This window comes from Delphinus delphis, chromosome 7 (genome assembly GCF_949987515.2).
Source record: "Delphinus delphis chromosome 7, mDelDel1.2, whole genome shotgun sequence".
Classification (NCBI taxonomy): domain Eukaryota; kingdom Metazoa; phylum Chordata; class Mammalia; order Artiodactyla; family Delphinidae; genus Delphinus; species Delphinus delphis.
The window spans coordinates 51,032,604-51,059,366 of NC_082689.1; the positions used below are offsets into that span (position 1 = coordinate 51,032,604).

Sequence of the window (26,763 nt, forward strand, 5' to 3'; positions counted from 1 at the left end):
TCAAATGTATTTAGTACTCAGGAAGTAGGTTACTGACAAGTTGATAAGGCTTTTCAAATGTATTACCTCTTTCCATCCTGACATTTAATTTATTGCACTTCAAAGTACTGTGAAATTCTACCATCCAGATACATTTCTCTCTGAGAAAATGATTCAGCATACCAATCATGGAAAATAAATTTAAGCTTCCTCCAACCAAAACTCTGGTGGACCAAACTCCTTTAAGATCAATTATTTTTAACCCTGAATTTCAAGGTAGAGATGGGATGGAGAATAATGATTACTGATATTTTTTATTGTTTCAGTGTGAAGGTAGTCTGGGCACTTAGTAAGCAAAACACACATTTGAGGTTAGGGATAGCTCAGCAGTTAAAAACTCAGATCCTGAAATCAGAGAGACTTGAGTTCAAAAAATAGCATGGCCACTTCTGGTTATATGATTTGAGCAAATCACTTAGGGTATCTGTGCGTCAATTTATTCATCACTAAAATAGGGGTACTGATAATAATTGTGTCTCCCACATAGTGAGGAAGGAATGAAGTAAAGCTTGGAAGATTAAATGAAGTAAACCTTGGCTCCTTGCCTGGTTCGTAGTAGGTAAGCATCCCGTATCCTGGGCACTGAGACCCCAGAGTTCTCTACCCAGAGGTCTCCTAGCCTGTCTCCTAAGTCTTCATGTGTCTCCTCCTTAGGTCTTTCCTCCTGAGGGGGCCCAGGACACTGTTGGTGTGTGCACCCCTCCACCCCTAAAGAGTGGCCAAGAAGCAGCTGCTTTCAAGGCTGATGGGTTGATGGAGATTGTACTGGGGCCATGGCGTCCACCTGCTCATATAGTGAGGGCCTGAACAGGAGACAGGCAGGTGCAGAGAGCCAGCCATAGTCCACTGGCCCAGCCCTGTCACACAAAGAGCTGAGAATTCGCAATTCCAAAGAACTTGTCAGACTTTTATGAAACATTAAAAGGTAGAAGGATAGAACAAATATCATATTTGTTCACTTGATATATAGCTTTTAAATATTTAATGTGGTATTTTGGAGAAATGTGCTCCTACCCTGAGCCCAGCAGATATTAGAGGCAGAGTTGAATGAGTTAGTTTCTTGTTGAAGTGTGTTCCTTTATAAGAATAATAAAGCAGGAAAAAGAAAATTTCAAACTTGAGAAGCCAGTTTCTGGCAATTATGCATCCGGCAGATGAATTTTAGTACTTAATAGGTGTAAATGTGGGCACCGATTGCCTGGAAATAACTGTGTGGGTACACGAGTGTAACCATTTTCCAAGAGTCTACTGTGGACAGAAATATTCTCACTGATATTACTGTAAGAGTCAAAATCCCATGACCTCTCCTTCTGTGGCTGCCTCTTTCTTTATGCCCTTTTCCTACAAACTTTCTAGTTCAAAATATAAGCCCTTTGGGAGTTGTGTCATCTGATTTGAAGAGAAAATTTGGAGTATAAATAGCTCCCAAAGATCAGTACTGCGCTGATTGGATGCAGGGTCAGTTTTCACAGCTTGCCGGCCCTGCATCGACCCACAGCTTACGTTTAGGGACCCCTCACTTTCTGCTTTATTGACTCCATTGGGACTAAAAAAAAAGAGTTGCATCAAACACCAGTTGAAGCATTTTTCAGAGGTCCATAGTGTTAACATTTTACACATATACTCCTATCGTTCTTTTCTGTATACTGCATTTTAAGAATTCCCAAGGAAAATGTACCAATGATTTTTTTTTCATGTTGTAAGTTTCTTAAACACAAAGTCTTAATTTTTAAGAGCCCTCATGGAGTAAGCAATTCTGCTCACCCTGCCATCCAACCCTAGGATGAAGAGCAATTGAGCTGTTGGATGTTTTGGAAGCAAGATTCATTATAGTATTTGAGATCTCATTTTATCAAGCTTCTTGCACAAATTTATATCAGAAATGAAATGAAGGCAGAATGTAGTCACGTGTTTTACATGTGACATAATCTTATATAAGTATTTAGGTATCTTCACATCTTAGATAAATGTATAGAAAAATTGTTTCTGATAATTCTCTAACAAAAGCCCAGGATTACTGTTTGATATTATACTATAGTTTTCATTCCTGCCCTATCTAGCATGGTCAAATGAAATCTGAAGAGCTCCTTTTGGTGCTCAGAAGAAGAAACAGTATACAGGGCAGGTGCCAGGGAAAGGGAAAATAAATAAGGGAGAGAGAGGAGAAATATGTGCCATTAGGTGTGCCAGATTATTTTTTAAATTCATTTAAATTTGTTTTATCTACCTGCCTTTCAACTTTCTTCTATCCAAACTTGAAAAATTATCTTGAATAGTTTGATACAAATTATTTGTGTCTTTATTAGGAATTTCTTACCATACTCTACTTGATAGATGAGCCTAAAAGAGTTCTGATAACTGATACTTAACAGAGATACTGAGGTCCTTGGTTGAAGGCATGTAAACAGTGCATACAATTTTAAAAATGTTTCTTTCCTGGGCCATTAATTCAAAATGCTATTAGAAATATTTAATATCTTTTCTTTTTTTACATTTTTTTATTGAAGTATAGTTGATACACAATGTTGTTTTAGTTTCAGGTGTACAGCAAAGTGATTCAGTAATACATACATATATATCTTTTTTTTTCAGATTCTTTTCCCTTATAGGTTCTTTTATACAGCTGAGTAATATTCCATTGTATAAATATACCACATCTTTTTTATCCACTCATCTGTTGATGGGCACTTAGGTTGTTTCCATGTCTTGGCTGTTGTAAACAGTGCTGTAATGAACATTGGGGTGTAGGTATCTTTTCAAATTACAGTTTTCTCCAGGTATATGACCAGGAGTGGGATTGCAGGATCATATGGTAGCTCTATTTTTAGTTTTTAAAAAAACCTCCATACTGTTCTGAATAGTGGCTGCATCAATTTACATTCCCACCAAAAGTGTAGGAGGGTTCCTTTTTCTCCACACCTTCTCCAGCATTTATTATTTGCAGACTTTTTGATGGTGGCCATTCTGACCGGTGTGAGCTCATACCTCACTTTAGTTTTGATTTGCATTTCTCTAATAATTGGTAATGTTGAGCATCTTTTCATGTGCCTTTTGGCCATCCGTATGCCTTCTTTGGGGAAATGTCTATTTAGATCTTCTGCCCAGTTTTTGATTGTTTTGTTTTGTTTTGCTTTTTATTGAGCTGTATGTGCTGTTTGTATATCTTGGAGATTAATCCCTTGTCAGTCACATCATTTGCAAATATTTTCTCCCATTCTGTAGGTTGTCTTTTTGTTTTGTTTATGGTTTCCTTTGCTGTGCAAAACTTTTTTTTTTTGCAGTACGCAGGCCTCTCACTGTTGTGGCCTCTCCCGTTGTGGAGCACAGGCTCCGGACGCGCAGGCTCAGCGGCCATGGCTCACGGGCCCAGCCGCTCCGCGGCATGTGGGATCCTCCCGGACCGGGGCACGAACCCGTGTCCCCTGCATCGGCAGGCGGACTCTCAACCACTGCGCCACCAGGGAAGCCCCCTGTGCAAAACTTTTAAGTTTAATTAGATCCCATTTGTTTGTGTGTTTGTGTGTTTTTATTTCCATACTCTAGGAGATGGAGACAAAAGGATATTGCTGCAATTTATGTCAAAAAGTGTTCTGCCTGTGTTTTCCTCTAGGAGTTTTATAGTATCTAGTCTTACATTTAAGTTTTTAATACAGAAAAATGTCTAATATCTTTTCCATGTCAAATATACATTTCCCTATAATTTGCCTCAAAAATTGTAAAGAGATTGTTCAAGGGCAAATTAACCTAAAGGCAATGAAGAGATGATTAACAATAGTGAACTACTCCCAGGATGCTGCTGCTCTTATCAATCAAATAATATGGGACTCTAAAAGACTAAACTTTCTTATACCATCTCCATTCTCACTCCACTCCTCAAAGATAGTCACTTGTAATAGTTTAGTGTAAATATTTCTAGATGTTGATCCCCCCAGTCTGTGCCATGCACTGTTGCACATGCTGATGATATAACAGTGCACAAGAACAGACCGACTCTCTGATCTTGAGGTCTTTACAGTCTAGTGGATAAATCATAAAATGAATGAACAAACTAATAAACATATGGCATGACATCAGCAGTGGTAAGTGCTAAGAAGAAGTCTATAGAAGGATAAAGACAATAAAAGTGTTTACTCTTTGAGTAGTGGGGTCAAGGAAGCCCTTTCTACCTAAATGCAGTGAGGAAATGATCCACACATCTTGAAAAAGAGATTCTAAGCAGAGGGAATGGCAAGTGCAAAGACCCTGAGCAGAAGCAAGCTTGGCAGGTTTGAGTATACCAAGGAGGCCAGCATTGCTGAAGCAAAATGAATAAGGTGGAAATTGTTAAAAGATAAAGGTAGAGACATAGCTTGTGGTGAGCTACATAGGGCTGTATGAATTAGGCACTGACATGGTCTGATTTATACTTTAAAGGAGGCTGACACTGGCTGGAAATTCTGACAGCAGTAAATGTTGCAATCTTGAGTCTGAAAGTAGTCTGGAGGCACGATTACTTCTTTGGGGGACCTCGGCCTTACCGCTTAAGGCCTTTAATTGATTGGATCAGGCCCACTCACATTATGGAGGGTAGTCTGCTCTACTCAGTCTATTGATTTAAATGTTAATCACATCTAAAATATACCTTCACAGCAACATCTAGACTGGTGTTTGACCAGACAACTAAGCATCATAACCTAGCCATGTGAACATATAAAATTAACCATCACAGAGGTATTTTTTGTTTTTCCAAGATTTCCTTTTTTAGTTATACAATAGAATATTTCATGCTTTTCTCTTTATGTACTCTCCTCCTTTATTTCTATATTCATTAATTAATCTATATCACTCTTTTTTCCCTGAAACTATATCTTATTTCATTTTCAATAAATGACATCATGCATCATGACTAAGGGATTGCCAGACTCCTGGGTACCACATCCCTATATGAACTCTCATTTTCATATGCTAATTTTGTCATATTTGATGATCTGTCATGGATAATTTATGATTTTAGGACATATAGCCCTAAAGTCATCCACATCAGATTTGCAAAGGAGCAATTGACAACCATTACTATGTGTCTGTCATTGTACTTAGAGTAGCTAATAAAACAAGATAGCAGTAGAATTCCTGGAGCATGGTGACATCACAGGATTATAGCACAATGATTCCCATTCCATCTGTCCTGCTCTGTGGTTTTATTTGATCACTGCATGAGGAATAATAGAGATGGCATAAGCCCTGAAATTTTCAAACCATGTAGTGTAGTGACTTGCCGTAATTGGCTAAGGAATCTAATTTTAAATGGTCAAAAGTAGAAAAAAAATATTTTGCTCTGAATTACGATGTCCATGTGTTAAGTATAAACGAAAGTCATCCAAACGTAAGAGCCAAATGAGAATTAAATATGATTTAGGGTAAGTATTAATCAATATTTTTTAATATCTTTATTGGAGTATAATTGCTTTGCAATGCTGTGTCAGTTTCTGCTGTACAACAAACAAAGTGAATCAGCTATACGTATTCATATATCCCCATATCCGCTCCCTCTTGCTTCTCCCTCCCACCCCTCTAGTTGGACACAAATCACCGAGCTGATCTCCCTGTGCTATGCAACAGCTTCCCACTAGCCTTCCATTTTACACTTGGTAGTATATATATGTCAATGCTACTCTCTCACTTCATCCCAGCTTCAATATTAACTTCCAAGTATGTCTTTTTTATCTTCATATGTATAAATATAATTTTACAACTCCAGCACTTAAGTTTTATATAGTTTTTCATAAGGCATTTCATAAATGCATTCACACTTATTTAGTACTATGAAAAATAAATATTGGCAAATGACTGACATCGATATGCTTATAAACAGTAGCATATAGAGGAAGTCATATTATCTTTTGAGTCTCTTTTTGGTAGTTTTTGCTCTCTGGAGATGATGTGTGACTTGTTCTGAAGGCTGTAGCACTCGCTGTCATCTCTGGCTACCTTCCTTCCATCGGCTCATAATCCTTAGGCCTCACTCCGTGCAAAGAAATTTACTAGCGCGAATGGAACCCAAAGGTCAAAGCTAAAGTGCGCCAAAAATAGCTCTGAGTTATTAAATTGGTGCGCCAACAAGGAAAAAACCTAGTCAAGCAAAGGGCAGAGCTGACCTGTATTCTTCCTGAAGGCAAAGCTCAATTGCTCTGTAAAGCCCCTTTTGTATTTTGTGGGGAGCCTTTCACACTATCTTGCCAGTTCAGACCTTTAGGAAGTTCTGGATCACTGGAGCTGCCCACCCTTAATGCAGCTATTGTTACTGGTCAGTCCTGTCCACATCATCTACCTGGAGCTTATACTGGAGAGTGGCAGGGCAGTGCTTTCAGCTCCTGGTCACTTCCTCCTCACACAGCTGATTTCCTCAGCCAGCAGTTCTAAGCCCATCAGATCTCCACCCTCAAGACATCATTTGCTTTAACTTTTCCACCTGACACTGGCTAAATCACCTAAAATTAGCTTTCAAAATAATCCACTTGTTTTCATCTTTATTTTTCAAGTTATTATTTTCCTAAAATTTAGGGATACCCATCAAATAAAATAACACATGTGAATGACTTCTGTAAACTCCAAGGCCTTATTCAAATAGCATGTACTTTCTGTGCTAAATATACACAAGCTTATTAAATATAAGACAACTTTTATAGCTTCGACTCCCCTTTTTCTTTCCACTCCAGTTGCTTCCTTTAATAGACCTTTGTTTACGAACTCTCTTCCCTATCTTATATTAGTTTCATTTATTATTGGAAAAATATATTATTATATATTAATATATTATAAATATATTAATATAACCGATATCTCCAGACTCATATCATTGTACTTAAATGTTTGGGAATGCTCAAATGTTCAAGTCCATTAGTCTTTGCCCTCAGAAGATGACCAATTTGAGAAATTCAGAGATTTCAAAATGTTAACCCAATCATTTTTTAAGACAGTTCATATTAAAAGATGATCAGAGAGTGACTTGCTATACTTTAAATCCTATTGCTATGCTTGTTTTGTTATTAGTTTTTCTTCACTTTTTCCTAAACTTTAACCACTATAAATTTTTGTAGAAGACTGCTGGATACTGATGATGAGCTCAGTGACATTCAGTCGGATTCGGTCCCATTGGAAGTCCGGGACTGGTTGGCTTCTACCTTTACACGGAAAATGGGGATGATGAAAAAGAAATCTGAGGAAAAACCAAGATTTCGGAGCATTGTGCATGCTGTTCAAGCTGGAATTTTTGTGGAAAGGTAAGTGGAGTTGTTGGTATCTCAAGACAAAATTTAAAAGACAGCAAATATACTTACTATGTCAAAGTTATGAGAGTGCTGTATTTTATTTATTGAGGAAAACTCTAATCATAAGTATAATTGGAATGAACAGATTTAGGACTTTATGGTGAATTTACCTATAACAAAAATATCTTGTCCTGGATTTATTATTTTCATTTATATTTAAATTGACATAAAGACTAAAGGCAAAGGCTTTTGAATGACCATTCTCCTCAGATGAACTTTTGTGAATAACTGTTTATAATACATTTATAAACACATTTATATGCTTTACACCTAATAATACATTTATATGCTTTACACCTAATTTTACCCAAATACAATGTAACACCCAATAAAATAAGTTCTATACTACATACCAAAATCAAGCAGGCCTTTTCTTGGCACTAAAAAGAAAAGACCATTCTCTTACCATTGTGGAAGAAAGCTCTCTCATGTCCACTTTCCTTGAAGAACTTTTCAACCTTTCTGTCACTGAAGCATTTCTGTCACTTGCTGGCCCCTAGAAACACCAGAGTTTCTAAAGTGAAATACATGTTAATATGACCCAATTTAAATTCTTTAGCCTTTAAGAGGACAGCTTATTTTTCTGTCTGGAAACAAGATATTTCAGAACTAAAACTATGAAAAGACTTGAAATAACATCTAATATCTGACAATGTTGAAAACTAGTTCTTAGAAATCCCTTGGATTAAAAAACAATTACATTACATTAAATTATACATAAAAAGGTTATTTTAACATTTTTGAAACAAATAAAATCGAGGAACAGAGAAATTTTTTATCAATGTATCTAAAATTAAATTTAAGGGAGACCACATCATTTTTTATCTTCAGACATCTCTAGTCATTACCTCTAATGAACTTCATAAACTTTCGTTTTCTTCTTCTAACAGAACAATGAGAAGCACTCTTGGGTTTCTAAAAATCTAAATGACAATGCATTGCAAGAAGTATTCAAAGTGATTTAAAGATGTATTATAACCATAAGACATGAAGCATCTAGGATCTTGGTTTATGACTATATTATCCAAAATAACAACCACTCAGTGATTATTCAAATTATTTTGACTACTTCTTGACTATATCTAGTTGGCTTTGATAAAAGAACCCTCATAATAACCATTATGAGCTTATAATCATGATGAGTTAGGTGAGATGACAACCCTCCCACCCCTAGTGCATAAACTGCTCCCAGCTCTGCCAGGTGGGACCAGAAATCTGAAACAGAGAGGTAGAGAGGGCTGGAGAGAAATAATTTTTGTAATTATGTTCCTATTTTTTAAAACAACTTAGGCAAGTGTATGACGTTATTGATTTTCCTTAATATAAATTCGAAAACATCTAAATCATAGTTCAGAAAGTCAGTGAGAGAATCAGAGAAAAAAGAGTGCATGTTTGCTTTAATGAAGGAATGTATATTTTGTCTTTTTTGTTTAAGAAAATATTGCAGAACTTGGCAAACTGAAAAGAAATGTAAATTATTAAAGTAAACCAACTAAATTTCCATTCCCATTAAATAGAAAAATCAAGACAAATTCTGTGAAATATATTGACACGTTAAACTTTCAGTTTTTTTATATGCTACACAGAAATATCAAAACGTACTTAAGGTAACTAAATTAGCAAGCAGTCTTAAAGAAATTAATGTGCTAAAAACACATGGAAATGAAATTTTTAAATTACTTTTGAATCCCCATTAGTAAGTGTGTAAACAGAGTGAGATATGTATATCCTGAATTTTCAAAAACAATCATCTTCAGTCTTGAAACTTAGAAAGTCTTTTTGAGTCTTCTCTCAAGCAGCCCCTCCCAAGAATCAATACCTCAGCAAGTCCAGGCAATTTGCTTACCCCGGTGTATCCTGAGCCTACTCACTTTCTCAACTCCACTCCTGCAACCCCAAACTGAGCCTTTGTCACCTGCCATCAGAAATATGACAATACCTTTCAACTCTTCCTCACTTGCCCTCTCCAAACAAGTCATTCTGTAGTGATTTTTAAAATATAAATTAGTTCCTGTCATTCTTAAGCTTAAAACCATCTGATTGTTTTTACCATTTCACTTGATATACCATTACACTTGGTATTAAAGGCAACTTCTGTATCATGGCTTTGCATGACTAGGCCCCCTTACCTTCTAGACTCATCTAATGCTACTCCACCCTTACCTGAATATCTTTACTAGTGTGATTTCAACTCCATGAATATCCCTAAACTCTTGCTTCCCTTGGGACCAGTAATCCTGCTATTCCCTCTATCAGAAATGATTTTCCCCACCCTTCACTCTGGCTAGCCCTTTCTATCTTTCCAGAGGCCTTTCCTGGTTACTCTGTATACTGTTCATCACTTTCTCTATCCCAACCAGTGGTTTACCTCATAGCATTTAGTGCTGTTTTTAATCATATATTATTTCTTATTTATTGTCCCTCTTTGCCACTGAATTAACCCCATGAAAATTTTCTTGTTCTTCACTGAATAGTCTCTTGCTTAGTACTGTGTCTGGCATAAGATAGTGGGGTTTTTTTTTTTAAGGTTTTGAATTATATTTTGTAACTGTAGTAAAAACCTTCCAAGAATAATCTACCGTATTTCCAGCTGGACTTTAACCACCTATAGGAGAACAGGAAATCCATTATTCTTTTTCAGCAACTTGTAATATAGTGACTATTTACTCAAGTGTGAGGCCACTGTATTAAGGTTTCTCCCACATTCATTTGATTCCAGAATGAGTAGTCCTAATTTTCCATCCTAATTTTCTAAGTTTTCATCCTAATATGCTATTCCCAATTATAGGGTTAGAAAATGATAATGGGGAAGTTTCTCCTTCTCCTTGGATGAGTAATCTTCTTCTTTGTCTTTCTTTACATTCCATATAATGAGAATATACAGAGATATTCATTTCTCAACCTGCTACAAGTCTAAGAAACATCAAAGTTCTCACTGAGTCCAAAGAGCCTTGAAGAACGTCAGAATTGGAGCCAATGGTATTGATGAGAACAGTAACACTGATAATAACGGCTTTCTTGTATCAAGTACTTATAATATTATGCTAGGCCTTTATATCATTTACTCTTCATAAAAAGCATGTAATTATCCTCATTTTACAGATGACTGACATTAAATAGCTTTCCAGAGGTCACACTAGTGATTGGCTAACCTGCGATCCAAAGCATGTGTGCTCTTTGCTCCATCATACTGCCTTTTGTGCCATGAAGTCACACTGATTTAGTTACTTAATTTTTAAGGTTCCTTATTCCTGACCTTTTTATTTCCTCGCCCATCATCCTTCCATTTCCCCCATACTTCCATTTTTTAGTAATGATTCAAAAAATAGATAGAAAAGACTGTTTCCTGAAAAAAAAAAAAAGGAACTAAATATCATTACTGACAGCAATTATTTTCTGGGTCTTTTGTAGTGTGATTAAATAGTTTCCTTGCCCTGCATTATTAGAATAATTATACCTATCTCAGTGGAGTAATTAACACAGGTATTTTTCTTATAAGAAATCTTCCAATTGAGATAGAGGATAAGGATAAATTTTTATGATAACTGATTGACACACCTAAAAATTATTTAACGTCATTTAAGATAAACATAAAATGGGAACATGGAAATAAAGTAACAAGGTCTCTGTAATAAAATGGGAAGATACTTTATCAAGGAAGTCTAGTCTCTATGTAAGTAAATACAATATTTTAATTCTGAGCTTCCAAAAAGTGAAGATTAAAAAGGAAAACATGAAGAATTACTTGGCTTTTATTATCTTGAAAAAAATGATAGCTTGTACATAGAAACTGAGTAATATCTTAAGGATTTTTAATATAAGGTACATTGAATCAAAAGGTTAGTATCTCCCATAGTGGTTTTATAAAAGATGCAGAATATTTTCTTATGTTCTTATATTTCTTATATTGACCCCCAATATAAATTAAAGATATAATCATTAAATTATGGTTTTGTCCAGACATCTTGGGAAGAGAGTTTACTTCAGTATAGTCTAGGAATGCAGTTTGCTTGTGGACTAACAATATAAAAATTAAGGGACATGATTAATAATCAGTTAAATTCTTTCTTCACAGGACTTTGTGGAGGAGCCATGTTCCTTTCAGTCCTGATTAGAAACCTATTGCTATTTCTACCCATTAGGGTATCATGTTGATTCTATTTTTGCATGAATCAATGGAGGAGTTTCTTATATTTGGTTTAAGTCATCTTGGTTGTCCATTGGAAGCTGGAAAACTCCAACAAATTACTGATTAACAAAAAAATATTTTTGTTATTGATGCTATTATAAAAATAGAAACACCCTGTTCTTTCTGGATAATCTTTATTAAATAATATTAAATGACAATTTGAACAAACTTAAGCAATTTTTGTCAATATGTTCTCCTCCAATATTTTTAACTTAAAAAAAGGCTCTGTAAATTCTGATGATAGTGCATATTCCCTCCTATAATTTTTACTTTGTGGAAAAAAAAAACCTATCAAGGAAACATTTCCATGACATTCAGCTTCCAGACTGAGAATTTTGGAACACAAATAGACACAAAACAAGACTACTGTGCTGTCATGCATGTGGTGGCATGCTAAAAGGTGTTGTTGCCGCCCGTGCAAAGGACAGTCTCTGTTTTCAATAAGATGACGTTTAGGGAAAGACCTCTTCACATAGAATCTAAAATCACACTGACTTTGTGGTTGTGATGCAAATGTACTATTTGTATCTGTCACATTGTAGATGCTTAATAAGCGGTGACAATAGTTATCATTGTTGCCATAAAGGGAGACTGTGACATGATACAAGGTAAACACATCAAAGGTAATTTTTTCTTTGTTCTTAAGAAATAGCTGAAAACTTTGAGTAACTGATTTTTACATATACACTTATTTTTCTTTTTCAGAATGTACAGAAAATCCTATCACATGGTTGGGTTGACATATCCAGAAGCTGTCATAGTAACATTAAAGGTAAAAAAAATGTTCAATTACTTTAGTTTTTCAACTAGTCATTTTTTCTAATCTCCTTAAAAGGACTAGGAGAAAATGAGAATAGGTCTTTGCTGCAGCTTACATGTTGGAATGTAAAAAATATTTTAACCATTTACAAAATGTCATGTGTTTCAAGTCATGACTCATTGTAGATTTAAATGAGGATCAATTTACCCTAACAAACTATATCAATACATACATATACACACACACACACGTGTGTGTGATGTTTTCTTCTTCTTCATGCTTTATTTAGGTGGATCTTGAATTCAATTTTGAGATGGCACCAGCAGTTGTCAGAATACACATATTTTGTTACTGTATATTATGAAAGAGTTGAATGCTTTATAAATAAAAAGATATTTCAGTCAAATATGGTTAAAGGCAAAACTTATATGGAGTAAAATTGTTTAGAATTTTAGGTCCGAGAAAATATAAAAAGTAAGATAAAATTAAGAAAGGAAACAAAAAAGAAATTCATATCTTTTGTCTCTGGCTTTCTCTGTGGCTGCCCTAGTCTGAGGCCCAATTGCAGTATTATATGTGTTAGAAATAACTAGAGTTGAAAATCTGAAGTTGTGAAAGTTTTTGACTTGCTTGTTCCCATTGCATGTGTGTGTGTGTGTGCACGCGCACACTATTCCTAGACTTTATTACTAAAGAGGCATTTTGTAGGCTCATCGTTCTACATTCCTTATTTCATTCCATCACTTAATTTGGGTAGGAAATTCACCTTTGTCTCCTCTAACAGTTTTATGGTGGTTTTCCTGTATTAACCACAAATTTAAAGAATACTAGCAATAGAATATACTGGGTTATTTTATTTTTGATTTATTAAACTCCTTTCCTAGTTTAAATCTATATTGCTTTCTTTTGTTCTTTAATTTCCTTTAAAGCATCCCCTTTGCATTTGTTTTTTCTCTGCTGCATATTAGATTTTAATCTTATTCATTTAAAAAGGTAGTTTGTTTTTCTTAGAAGCTTTTTTATATTCATGTTTCTAAAGCGATAATAGAGGCAAGTATATAACTGAAATGTCACATTATCAGATATTTATTAGTCCTTGGCTCTTGAGAGATTTTGATTTCCTCATTATTTCCTGAACTGTGGGCATGAAAATTACTTATTTTTATTTATTTTTCTTAGAAACCAGCTAACAGAGTATTCTGGTATGAGAGAATGTAAACATTTTTCTAAAATGTAGTGTAGGGAAATCATGAACTAACAGGTTGAAGAGAATTATCACTAAGTTAAGAATGTTTTAGTAATTCTAATTTCCTGAGATACCTCCTTGTCTTGTTTGTTCTCAATCTGACAAAGTAAAAGCCAAGCATCTGCAGTAGTTTACAGATGTAAATCACCATTGTTGATTTAAAAAATCCCCCAAAATGGAGAGCTAAGCTTTTACTCAGTGGGAAACCCCTACTGGGAACTGTAAATAGCAGCCTGTAACATTCTGAACTAATTCTGTGTTAGCTTTGGAATTTGGTGAGATTTGTTGGTCTCCTTTGAGCTTTATTGATGGTAAATGCCTTCTAACAGAACTTTGAGAGATTTTTAAATTTACAAACTGATCAAGCAAGTATTTCAGGATCAAATTAGGGCCAAACGCAAGGAATTTAACAAAGGTACCCAAGGAAACCAAAAAATATTTCACTGGTGTTTTGAAATGATTAAAAACACGTTTGATGCTATTGTTGCTATTTGTGGAAAGAAATAGTTTTAAGAGATGGTTTGGATACTTTTTATCAGATTTTCAGTTTAGTTTCAGCATGTTACAGCATGTATTGTTGGCCTCTGTGAAATGTGTTAAATGAATGAAGTTCTAAACAGGGCCTGCTCAAATTCAAAATTAATGTATAGCTTTAAGGTTGTCCACTTACTGTTCAATACTAAACCAGTTGTGTGTATGCAAACACTAGACCTTCTCTACTAATAATTTATGATAATCATTAGAACTGATTCTGCTGTATTTATGTATATTTTTAAGTTTCAGTGATTTATTTACTGTTGCAACTCAAGCTTTACCTTAATGTACTGATATACTTAATACCTCCTTAATGTACTGATACCACTTGCTACAAGTCCATTTTGTGGACCTCTCTGCAAGTTTTTGTCCTGGAATTACCTGAATCAAAGTCGTGAGGTGGCTGGAGTAGTTGGATATACCTGCTCATTGCCCTCTTTTCCCACAGTTAGGGGGGACTTTCCTAGGGTATCTATTTCCCTACAGGCCTGGCCACTTCCCCGGGGAATTGCCTGAAATGCCAAAATCCCTAACCTCCCCCTCAATCAAGAGACCCACTTCCTTTATCTTACAATCTGGCCCTGGTAGAAAGTAAAAATGAATCAGCCAAGGTTAGAGTGAGTAATAAGGTAGTAGTACTCTACCGAGAGAGAGAGCTCTGTCTCTCTAGGGCATCTTCATCTTAAAAAAAAAAAAGACATAAAATATCAAATCTTTAAACCAAATTAGTAACTTTTAAACGGTAGAATTTCAAGCAACGTAGCAGGTGGGTGGATGGGTGGGAATGATAAATTGGGGCTATCTTCCCTCTCTCTCTCAATTACATCACCCACATAACCTGCAATTCCACCTTGAAATGAGGCCCACTCTGGGAAAATGATTTATGCCATGCATTTGGAGAGAGACTAAGAATATGGGCAGTGTTATAGAGTTATCAGGTTTACTACATCATATTGGATAACCTTGGGATTAAGGGGAGATCTTAAGCATTATTGACCTCACCTTTGTGGATCCACAGATACTAAGTGTCCCTGTCACATCAGACACTGGTAAAAATGAAGTTTGATGTGCTGAATTGAAATCTGACCTGCTGGATGTACAATGCCTGAGCTTTCCAAGAATTTTTTCATAGAAAGAAACAGAATCATATGATATTGCCAACTAAAATATTTACTTTTTTTCCTACAGGATGTTGATAAATGGTCTTTTGATGTATTTGCCTTGAATGAAGCAAGTGGAGAACATAGTCTGAAGTTTATGATTTATGAACTATTTACCAGATATGATCTTATCAACCGTTTCAAGGTCAGAAACATGGAACAAAAGTAAAATGCTCTTAGAATAAGTTATCTGAATAAGAATGAAAATGCAGAACTTTGGGTCATTAATCAATTAATTTAAAAATGTTTCTGGATTGTCAGATCACAGAACTAAGGGGACGAGTTCACCACTTGATATAGCCATTCTCTACAAATCACTGACATTTCTGTATATCCACTGGGGTATCATAAGGCCATGATAGACTCATTCCAACAAGATACAAACATCCCCCTGAATTATTCACAGAACACTCATGTAAAGATTGGAATCTATGACTTAAAGAAATATGATTTTCCTAAAATGCAGAATGAACCATTATTGGCAGCTTTTTTTAAATTGAAATGAAAGGGTTTCTAATTAACTTCACTTAGAGCCATCTCAGCAACAGATTTGATTCAGATTTCTGAGCCTGTATCTATGGAATCATGTTATTTTTAGAGTTAGAATTTACTGGGAGGTCATTTATTTTAACCCCCTTGAATTACCGATAGAAAAACTAGACTTCACCAGTTGTAATTGGAAAATTTTACCCCTTTAAGAACTAGCCTTCTTATCTGACTCTGGAAGATACAAAATTTAAAGATTGCTATATGGGTAAGACTGTTATTTCATCTATCTTAATTAAACACTTGGGGGTTATAATCCTTCTCAGCATTGAAAACTGACAGGTTAATGAAGTGTTTTTTCAGAACAATCCACATTTAACTTTAAGAAACTACTGCCCACATCTGACTCACTAATGTATCCCATCCCAAACATCTTTGTGCTCATGTTGATTTAGTGCCACCCTTTTGGTCAAAATATAATCATAATTGTTACTTTCTGCAGATTCCTGTTTGTTGCCTAATTGCCTTTGCAGAAGCTTTAGAAGTTGGTTACAGCAAGTACAAAAATCCGTATCACAATTTGATTCATGCAGCTGATGTCACTCAAACTGTGCATTATATAATGCTTCATACAGGTATCATGGTAAGAAAGTCTTTGTAACTGAAGTTTGTTAGTTTGCAACATCAAATTCCATTCCCTTCTCACTGTCTCTTTAATACTCAAAAAAGTATTATAAGTAATAATCTTCTGGATTTTTGAGGGTTAATGACTTATTTACAATATTCATTTTTCAAAAAATATTTTAACTCAGTGAATAAAGATCTCCAGAAGCAAATGAAAATAGACCGCAAATTTTTCAAAGTTTGGACTATGTAACATTTTTCATTTGTAAATTCCTTTTCCCATAGGTATCAACCCCCAGAAAAATGACCTAGAGAAAAATTCTTTGGAATAAAAGTTAGTTGTAGTGCTCTCCCTCCTTTCATCACCCGAGCTGAGCTCAGTAGCTTTTTCTCTTTTACATGTTTGCATTGCAAATTACAATCAAATCCTAATAGGGATTTTTGGAAATTATTCATTTGGATTTTTCCAAATTCTTCTTCCTTCTCTTTGTATTTGAACGAATCAGTTGATGAGTGAATAAATGGTTCAGCAGTGCAAATCCTGGGACAAAAATGAGTAGATGTTGGGAAGTCTGGGACTGCCTAGAATTTCTATAGTGTCTTAGAGCATAGGATTACTTCCAAGGGATAAAAAGGGACAGGAAGTCCTTCCTTCTGAAGGTTCCAAACTGGGATGGGTTCAAAAGGGTATGAGCCATGTGAGATCCCCAGAATCTGAGTACATTTTTGATTCCTCATGTATCAACCTAGGCTGAAGCAGTACCATAAAATGCATATAAGTAGAATGGTCCACCAAACCTCATAATTTACATTGCTTACCTGTTTAGATTTCAAAAGTCACATTCTTTTTATTGGTAAGTCTCATTGGCATTCAGATCTGTGTAACTAGTACTCCTCCATATCTCATCATTCTGCCCCAGAGACTGTGTTCCTTACCTGGTCCCACACAAAGCCCTTAGGGCCACAGTATAGAGTCCTGAAGATCTTGAAAACTTGCAGCAGGTACATGATTCTCCAAGTTTATTGTATACAGATGATAATTGTATACATTTTCCTCCAGAATCCAGTGTGTGGTTTCCTACACATAAGATCCCTTTGCTATGATTCATCCAAAGGTGTCTCACGTGATGAATGAAGAAATTATCTATTTTACTTCTCCATCTTTTTTGCCTCCAAAATGTTGCAGATCCATCAATGCCTTGGGCTCAGATTCCACTCCTGCCCCGTGTTCCAATTATCTGTTTTCTCCAAAACAAACTACTCTAAACTCAGTGGCTTAAAACAATAATTTATCATTGTTTCTCATGGGTGTCTGTAGTTAGAAGGGTCCCAACTAGAAGGTTCTCATTTGGGGTCTCTTGTGTGATTGTGACCAGCTAGCAACTATGGTCAAAGACATATGAGGACATCACTGGGCAAGACATCCACAGTGGTTCACTCACATGGCTGGCAGTTGATAATGGCTAATAGCTGGGAGCTCAGCTGGGATTTTAATGAAGAATTTTCTTCGAATATCACTACCAGTTCAATAGAAATATGCATTATATTGGCAGGATCACTAAGTAATTATAGCCTGCTTTGGAGTTAACGTCTACTATGGGGAGGTAAAAATCTCAAAAACCTTCACTGATGCATGACTCTCTTGTGGCCTTCTAGAAGGCTGAATTATATGTGATGTTAACCTTATACCTTTGTTTTCTCTTTTTAAGATGTAAATGTGGCTATCACCCAGTTAAGATATAAATGTGCCCATCGAGCCAAATCAAATGCAGTCATGGCTGAACTTGGTCCTTGGTTGAAGTTTACTCACCATTCATTCCAGGAGTCTGATTTGACATTTAAAGGGAGGGAGTAGAACTTAGCAATAATAAGTAGAAACTCAAACTTTCAAAGATATAGCTTCGAAATATTGTAAGCTTTTTTAAAGTAGTATATGTAACTTTCTATCTGTTTCTCTTTCTAGCATGTGTGCGTGTGCACACACACATACACACAAATCATTTTAAAGCTCTGTTGGTTTAATAAGTCTTCATTGTCAGAGCTGTTTCTTGAACTCTGTGTTTTCATTTGGTTTGATATACACGGCAATTAGTGTGAAGAGCAAAGTGCCTCCTGACAGCTGCAAATGCTGTTAACGCTTGAAAAAGTTGCTTTAACATCTTCCTGGTTAGATTTGCTTTTCCTTTCTAAGGCCTTGGAATTAAATCTGATTGTGAGGTGGTTTTCATTTCAAGTGTTTGGCATTTCCTCTTCCCTGAATTCTGTGGCTTTGAAAAGTTAACTGAAAAATGAAATATTTAAGTGTTAGTCTGAAACAGAAACTGTACTAATTAAGTTTCCTCAGAACAAAATGGAGTGGAAAAGTAATGCCTACTTTGGTATAAAAAAAAAATCTCTGCTTTAATTATGAAGTAAAACCAGAAGATATATGCCATTTCAGGCTGTTAGGAAACCAGGATTTTGTTTTGAAATACATTTTTGCTTAAGTACCACAAGTGTAAAGGGAACCAAATAAGAGACTCCTAGTTCAGCTTCAGAACCTCTGTTCTGAAGGTGACATTGAGCAGATGAGGGATGCTATATTGGTGGGTAAATAGAGAAATGCAAATCTGCAATGTGCATTTACCCTCAGACTTGCAAGGAAGACTTGTTCCAGGATCTAACAAGCCATTCCAACTTCTCTGGAAGACTGGGGAAATCTGGCCCAGCCTGGCATGACTCTTAGAAAGCTAAAGTTGTTAGTAAAGATCACATAGTCACTTCTTGAGATATATAACTTCACTCTACTTTAGCAGGTTTGGTTTAGAAACATTTCTAAATTTATTCATCCTTTACCAAAAAAAGTGTCGGTGGACTCTTCACTTATCCCTTAGTTTGGCCACTACAAAAATAGTCGGGTGGGAGACTGTCAGTGTTGTCCAGGATTGGGAAAATATATTTAAACTAATGAGAAATTTTATGATTGATGATGAAAGGAAAGGCAAAATGAATTTTCAGTTTATTGACTATTTTGTCAAAACTATGTTACATTGCCAGCTTGAGGGTTTTTTGCAAGTTATTTTAATAAGCTTTTCTTTAGATTAAAAAAATGGTAGTAGGAGAGTATTAGTTTTCATACATATGAATGTGTTGGTTCTTTGAAACAAAAAACAAAGCATTACAGAAATATTCATTTAACTGAAACCCCTGGGCTTTGATATGGAGAAGACAGGGTCACTCACTTTAGTGTTTTAGTCATCTCCTGCTGTTTCAAGTTGGTCTTATCAGCATGACATTTATGGAGCACTCCAGTAGCAGCCCAGCACTGTCCGATAACTAGTGCAGCCTGTCACCTGCGAAATGTTCGCAGGACCATTGCCTGAAAGGGATTGGGATGAAACCATTGTCCTTCAGTTTGTTAATGTCATATTGGGACACTCTCAGGCCTGGGAGTAGGCAGTGCAGAGAGGATGCCAGGACACACTCTGTCTCCCTCTCTCTCCGTTTGTCACTTAATTAATTTGTAGCCACGTGTAGTGCCACGGTGATAGGGGTGTGTGGTAGCTCAATCCATTTGCTAAAGAGCAAATGCTTCACCGAATGCTGCCAAGCCACTTCCAAATGTCTTTTTGAATATGAAATCATCTGAGGGCCTTGGCAAGGGAACACTTGTATTTGAGGGCTCCTGGCACTGTGTTCCCTCTAATACTGAGAGTAGAAGAAAAAGAGATAACTTGAAAACTATTCCTTTGGAACTTGTAGTCCACTGACTACACCCAGAAATAGCCCCTCACACTCTGAAATTACTTAATTTTTCTCCAATCTACAGAAATTTGCCACTATGTCTCTGTTCTGCAAACTACATGGAAATTCTGTTCTTGTAAATGGCTTCCAATACACAGTGTTTGGAAGAGTGGGAAGAGTGTGGGCTTTCAAGGCAAGCAAACACAGATTTAAAACCCTACTTCCCCACTTCCTAGCTCACTTGCTCTCCATATCTGTTCCCTTGTCACTAAAATGTGGTTAATAATACCAACTACCTTGTAGTACAACAGTGAGGAGTAATGATATCATATGTGTAATCCTAACCTAGTTCCTGAAACATAATAGCTATTAGTAAAAATTATTAGTAATTTATATATTATATATTAACTTATGTGTATTATATGTTAATATTATTATAATATACTCACTTTCCATATTGAGTAAGTTATAGCAAAGTACTTCAGTCTATTCAAAGGGATAGAGAAAAAAAGGTCCAACCCTACCTATCATGTAAGCTAAAGGGGTTGTTAATTATGCCCTTTTAGACACACCGGCATCTAATATGTCAATGTGATTTTCTGACCTAAAATTCTCCCAGGCCTATACATATACACATATACATTCTCTATCATACACACACACACACACACACACACAAACACACACACACATTAAATAATTCAGATATGAAAATTACATCCTAAGTCTTAAAGCTTTGTTAGCTTCTCTACCTATCAGTATATTTAGTTAAATTATCTAGAAATTCTGCTTTCGAAATCTTAGAAGAATGTATTCAGCATATTACCACCCTGGAATAATGAAGGCTATTGTCATCCATAGAAGGAAGGAATATTGTGATCTGTGGAAAGAACAGAAATTTTGGAATCAGACAGATTTTAGTTTGAATTCCTGCTCTGCCACTTGAGAGCTATGTGACTTTTGGCAGGTTGATTCAATTCTTTAGGATTCAGCTGTGTTATTTGCCAAATAAGATTTAAAACATTTACCTAGTAAATGGTAAATAGGGTGATTATAAAAATTAAATGAAACCATCTACCTAAAAAGTCCAGTTAATGTTAGTTCTTTCTCCTTTCTTTCCATCAACATTGTACATGCTATTAATGGAAGTCAATGCCTCTCTCTGGTATAATTTGAGGACTGACAGCAAGTCTACCTGAGCAATTCTCTAGGCAAAATGCAGTTTAGATGAAGCACAATGTCTACACTGCTCATGACTCTTCATTTTAACCCTTTATTTCTGCCCATTAAGAATCAGAAGAACTTAGGTTATGTACTGACCACTGTTCTAGTTGGGAAGAATGATATGATTCAGACTTATTCTCTCTGACTTGTCATCATGAGTAATTTACAAAATTCATGAATTTAAGCAACCATTTTCTGAGTTAGAATTCTCATTCAACACCAGTGTAAAATGAATTGTCAACTAAGGACATAAAAATCAGCCCCCAATTCTACTTTCACTAATATGAAATAGATGTATTTTTCAATTAAGTGTGAATGTTCAATGTTTCTCTCTTCCCAAACTAGTTTATAATGTAAACTTAATTGTTAAGACTATACTGTGGCAATAAGTAAGATGAATTGATGAAGGAAGTACTATTTATAGGAGGCAGAGATTAATGAGACTAAAAACAGGAAACATGTATAATCAATTTTGAAAGTTAGAAAGATAATAATTTTAAATACTTATGAGATAATCTATAATTAAAATTCAGCTCTTATTTCCTAATTTAATTATTTTTACAATTGCGCTTCATATTCTATATTATCGTAGTAGATATAGAATATTGCTTTTTAAAAATCACAGGTAAGTCTGTAAATCTTAAATATAACTAATAGGAAATACTTAAGAAAATAGGTGATTTTCTTTCTAATAACAATTTTCTTTATTAAAACAATGGATTTCTGGGGTTACAAAATCTGGTTTAACTTCAATTGCTATTCAGTTCATGGTGTTTAATTCCACAGTCTCAGTGGGGACATTGGAGGCTCAGTCCCAGTTCAGCCTCTAATATAGACCTTTAATGAGGTAATTTCCTTCCTTTTAATGACTCACAATTAAATGCATCTATAAACACAGTGCAGCTAGTTATATCAACTCTCCTTAGTTCTAAAAATTATTTCTGCTTCAGTCATCCAACTGTGAGGCATTTATTCTTGGATTGCAATCACTAAAGGAATGTTAGCTCATTATTATTTTCCAGATTCAATACGTTAAACAATGTATTTAAAGTAATAAGTTCAGTAAAATGCCATTTATTCTGTATTTTACTGTATATTAAGACTTGTAATAGGCACAGCACATACATCAACTTTAAATTTCTTTTAAAATCCACAGGGGAATGATCACTAATTTTATTTTCATGGAAACTGTGCCTGAGAGGGTAAATAGCTTATTTGCCTGAGGATTAACAAGGCTTAAAATCAGGATTCTCTGATTCCACCGTCTCTTTCCACTATTCCCAATTAACTCCTCCAAATGCAAAACTAGTGAAATTCAATTCAACAGACAAATGCCAAGTTCCTACTATGTGCCAAATACCATGATGGGTTATATGAAAGGAGCAAAGATGAATAAGACTGTGCCTTTAGCAATCATGAGACTCAACAGTGTCACCTCCACTGTTAGACCCATGGACCTACAGTGGCTTCCTGTTGCCTTTTATTCAAAATCTTAATTCATCAGCTCTAATCAAGGTAGCTTATCAATTCTTTCCCATACTCCACCTTCAATCTCACTTCACTTGACTCTCCAACACAATTGTACTATTAGCAATTCAATTTCCGTACAGGCCTCTATAGTATCATTCCATATTTACTCTTTCTATTTAGAATCTCTCTGTTTCCAACCTTGCATTTAGCTACCAATCTTTGTCCATCCTTCTTCCAAGATCCACTGCCACCAAATAGGTGTCCTATCTGCCCTTCTGTTCTGTGAGTTTTCATCAAGTATGCATGCACTTTATATTCTTCTGCTGCTTTGTGCAAGGTCTTTGTTTCAAGTGTATGGCATAAAACCACTAAGAGCAAGTTCCACATCACTTTGGATCCTCTATTCTTACCATCAAGTACCACCTACTTACAGCGCTCTCCAATAGAACTTCCTGTGGTGATGCAAATATTTTGTATCTGTACTGTTCTATAAGATAACCACTTGCCACTATTGAGCAGTTGAAATGTGGCTACTGCAACTGAAAAAGTGAACTTAATTTTACTTAATTTTATTTATTTTTAATTTAAATAGTCATATGTGATTATCATATTGAACAATGCAGTTAAAGTGTTGTGCAAAATGTGAGTAATGAATAAACTATCAAATAACCTAAATGGACTTATAACAGTAGAGAAATTTTATTAAAACCATCCAATTGATAACAACAACAAAAAAATCAATGTATATGAAGCAGTGCTCTGGATTTTACGTGAAAGCATTTATTCTTTCATTGCTATTAAGTTTAATTGTATAGTCATAGAATATATGTATCATGAAGAACAAACTTGATAAATTCTTGGAATCTCTTCTAAATCTCTAAATATAAAAACTAAGTTCAGTTTCTCTAATGACCAAAGTGAATATTTTCAACTCACAGGTGGAAAATTTTCTAATAGTAGGGTCTTCTACAAAAGTTGTGCTAAAAGACATTTTAGTGTTGTATGAGTTATATGTTAAAAATCACTAAACTGAAATGATTTCATGAGATCCCAAATTGGTAAGGCTGTAAATTCAAAATCCATTTAGAGTTCACCTTTTAAATCATACAAAATTACTTCTTTTCCAATTAACAAGGAAAATTATAATGTCTGAATTTTTAACTTAACAAGCCATGAAACAATCATCAGCCTCATGAAGAATCCATTATGCACAACTAATGGAGGTAAAATAGGGAAAAAATTATTTAAAATTCATATAACAGTTTTATATATTGATTTATACTGTGTGCAATGAAAATATTTATTTTTTAGAAAGACAACATTGACTCTGCTTTTTGATATGATGGAATCTTTGTTTAATTTAATAGCACTGGCTCACTGAACTGGAAATTTTAGCAATGGTCTTTGCTGCTGCCATTCATGATTATGAGCATACGGGAACTACAAACAATTTTCATATTCAGACAAGGTAAGTTAGATAAAGGATTAACTTTTCTAAGTTAAAACTTGAAATTTATTTTTCTGAATATTACTTATTTTTAAGAGGATCTCAAAATAATAATGAAGATGTCTAATAAGAATGGATTTTAGCAAAATGCCTTAAGCTTGAAACACCTCAATCAGCAATTCTTATTTATCAAGAATCTTGTATTTTGGTGGCATATTTAGCAATTTAAAGAACATAAAAATGTATAAGATAATTTTTCTTTGCCCAGAACTTGCACTAAACTATCACACAACTCAGACATTTATTCACTGGGACAAATCTTACAATATTATTGTTCACGGCCTCAGTCTGGTGTCATTACATATTTGAAAGTAATGAAGTTCCGCTTCTGAAAAAAAATCTAAAGATCAAAGAAATCTTATTTCCAGGTTAGCATGCAATATTAAATTTAAACTAATTAGAAAATTGGATTTTTAATTATGGTGATAATGGCAGTTATTAGAATCAAAATACCAGAGTAGAGGTGCATTAGTCTGTTACAAATATTACATAATACTACAGATTGGGTGGTTTAAATAACAGACATTTTCTCACAGTTCTGAAGACTGGACATGCAAGATCAAAGTGTTAGCAAGTTTGGTTTCTTCTGAGGTCTCTCCCCTTGGCTTGCAGATGGCTGACTTCTTGCTGTGTCCTCACATGGCCTTTTTTCTGTGCTTGAACATACCTCAGGGTCTCTTCCTCTTCTTATAAGACATCAGTCATATTGGATTAGGGCCCACCCTTTGACCTCTTTTAACATTAATTATCTCTTTAAAGGCCTTATCTCCAAATACGTCACATTCTAAGGTACTGGGGTTAGGACCATAAACATATAAATTTGGGGGAACACAATTCAGTCCATAATAGAAAGGGGCTCTAAGCTCTTTTTGGCTGAAGAGAGATTTCAGTACCTGGGAAACAGAATTTGGTTTAAGACCCATCAGGATCCAATTCACTTGTTTACATAGGATCCTGAATTTCTATGTCTTTCACTAGTCAGAGATGCTTAAGATGGAGATGTAAGTCGAGAGACTGGTTTCTTTCTGGAACTACTGTAGAGCTCTCTATTCTTGTTGAGGGAAAACTAAACCCAGTTATTTTTTGTTTGTTTGTTTTTTTAAATTAATAGACTTCATTCCTTAGAGTAGATTTAGGTTTACATAAAAATTGAACAGAAAGTACAGAGTTTCCACATACTCCTTCCCCAACCCCACATTTTCACCTAGTGTTAACATCTTACATCAGGTGTGGTACATTTGTTACAATCGATAAACCAATATTGATACATTATTATTAGCTAAAATCTATAGCCTGCATTTTGGTTTGCTGTTTGTGTTATACATTTTATGGGCTTTACAAATGTATAATGCCATGTATCCACCATTATAGTATCATCCACAACAGTTTCACTGCCCTAAAAAGTCCCCTGAGCTTCATCTTTTCATTCCTCCCTCCCTCCTTCCCCCTTTACCCATGGCAATCACTGATCTTAAGATCTCTAGTTTTGCCTTTTCCAAAATGTCATGTATTCAAAATCATGCAGTATGAAGCCTTTTCAAACTGGCTTCTTCTACTTAACAATATGCATTTAAGGTTCCTCTATGTCTCTTCATGACTTGATAGCTCATTTCTTTTTACTGCTGAATAATATTCCATTGCATGGATGTACCAGAGTTCACGTATTCTACTATTGAAGGATGTCTTGGTTTCCTCCAAATTTTGGCATTTATGAAAAAGCTGCCGTAAATGTTCATGTGCAGGTTTTTGTGTGGTCTGTTCATTTGTATTTTAAGAGCAATATTTCTAAAAATTGATTTTCCAGCTATAGGAATTTGTTGTTTTGATGTGGGGAGCATGGAACATTTTATTAAAACACTGAACATTTTAGGGCTTCCCTGGTGGCGCAGTGGTTGAGGGTCTGCCTGCCGATGCAGGGGACATGGGTTCGTGCCCCAGTCCGGGAAGATCCCACATGCCGTGGAGCAGCTGGGCCCGTGAGCCATGGCCGCTGAGCCTGCGCGTCCGGAGCCTGTGCTCTGCAACAGGAGAGGCCACATTAGTGAGAGGCCCGCGTACTGCAAAAAACAAACAAACAAAAAAAAAAAAACAAATACTGAACATTTTAGAGCTTCAAGGGATCCTACGGTGACTGAGGTCCACATTATAGATCATCTGGTCTGAGCCTCACAGTCTAAGAAAAGAAAACAAAGATCTTAATAGGTGAAATTACCTAACTATATGCACATAGTCAGCTGATGGCAATAGCAGGGTTGAGAAGCTGAGATGAGGGACACTCACTCTCAATCCAGTCTATTTACATAACTCTGCTCCCATGGGCAGAGACAGACATATAACAGTCAATCTTTTACAGTCTTAAATGGATGGACTTGAAAATTATGGCCCCTTGACAGAGACAGAGGGAGAGTTGAAATTCAAACAATGAAATGTTGGGGAAAGCATTCTTTCTATCCCTAGAGTCTCCCAGATTGACAGAGCATAAAGTGAAAAGGAA

The 26,763-nt window shown here is 35.4% G+C and overlaps 1 protein-coding gene across 3 annotated transcripts in view; it reads left to right on the forward strand.

The window, feature by feature from the left end:
* Positions 1-26,763, forward strand: part of PDE1A (phosphodiesterase 1A) — a 349,907-nt gene that overhangs the window by 247,108 nt on the left and 76,036 nt on the right. For all 3 annotated transcript variants that reach the window (XM_060016484.1, XM_060016483.1, XM_060016482.1), the window contains exons 4-8: positions 7,116-7,298; positions 12,241-12,307; positions 15,264-15,380; positions 16,224-16,364; positions 24,130-24,230. In XM_060016484.1, the coding sequence (XP_059872467.1) occupies positions 7,116-7,298; positions 12,241-12,307; positions 15,264-15,380; positions 16,224-16,364; positions 24,130-24,230 (609 nt within the window). The remainder of the gene's footprint in view (positions 1-7,115; positions 7,299-12,240; positions 12,308-15,263; positions 15,381-16,223; positions 16,365-24,129; positions 24,231-26,763) is intronic.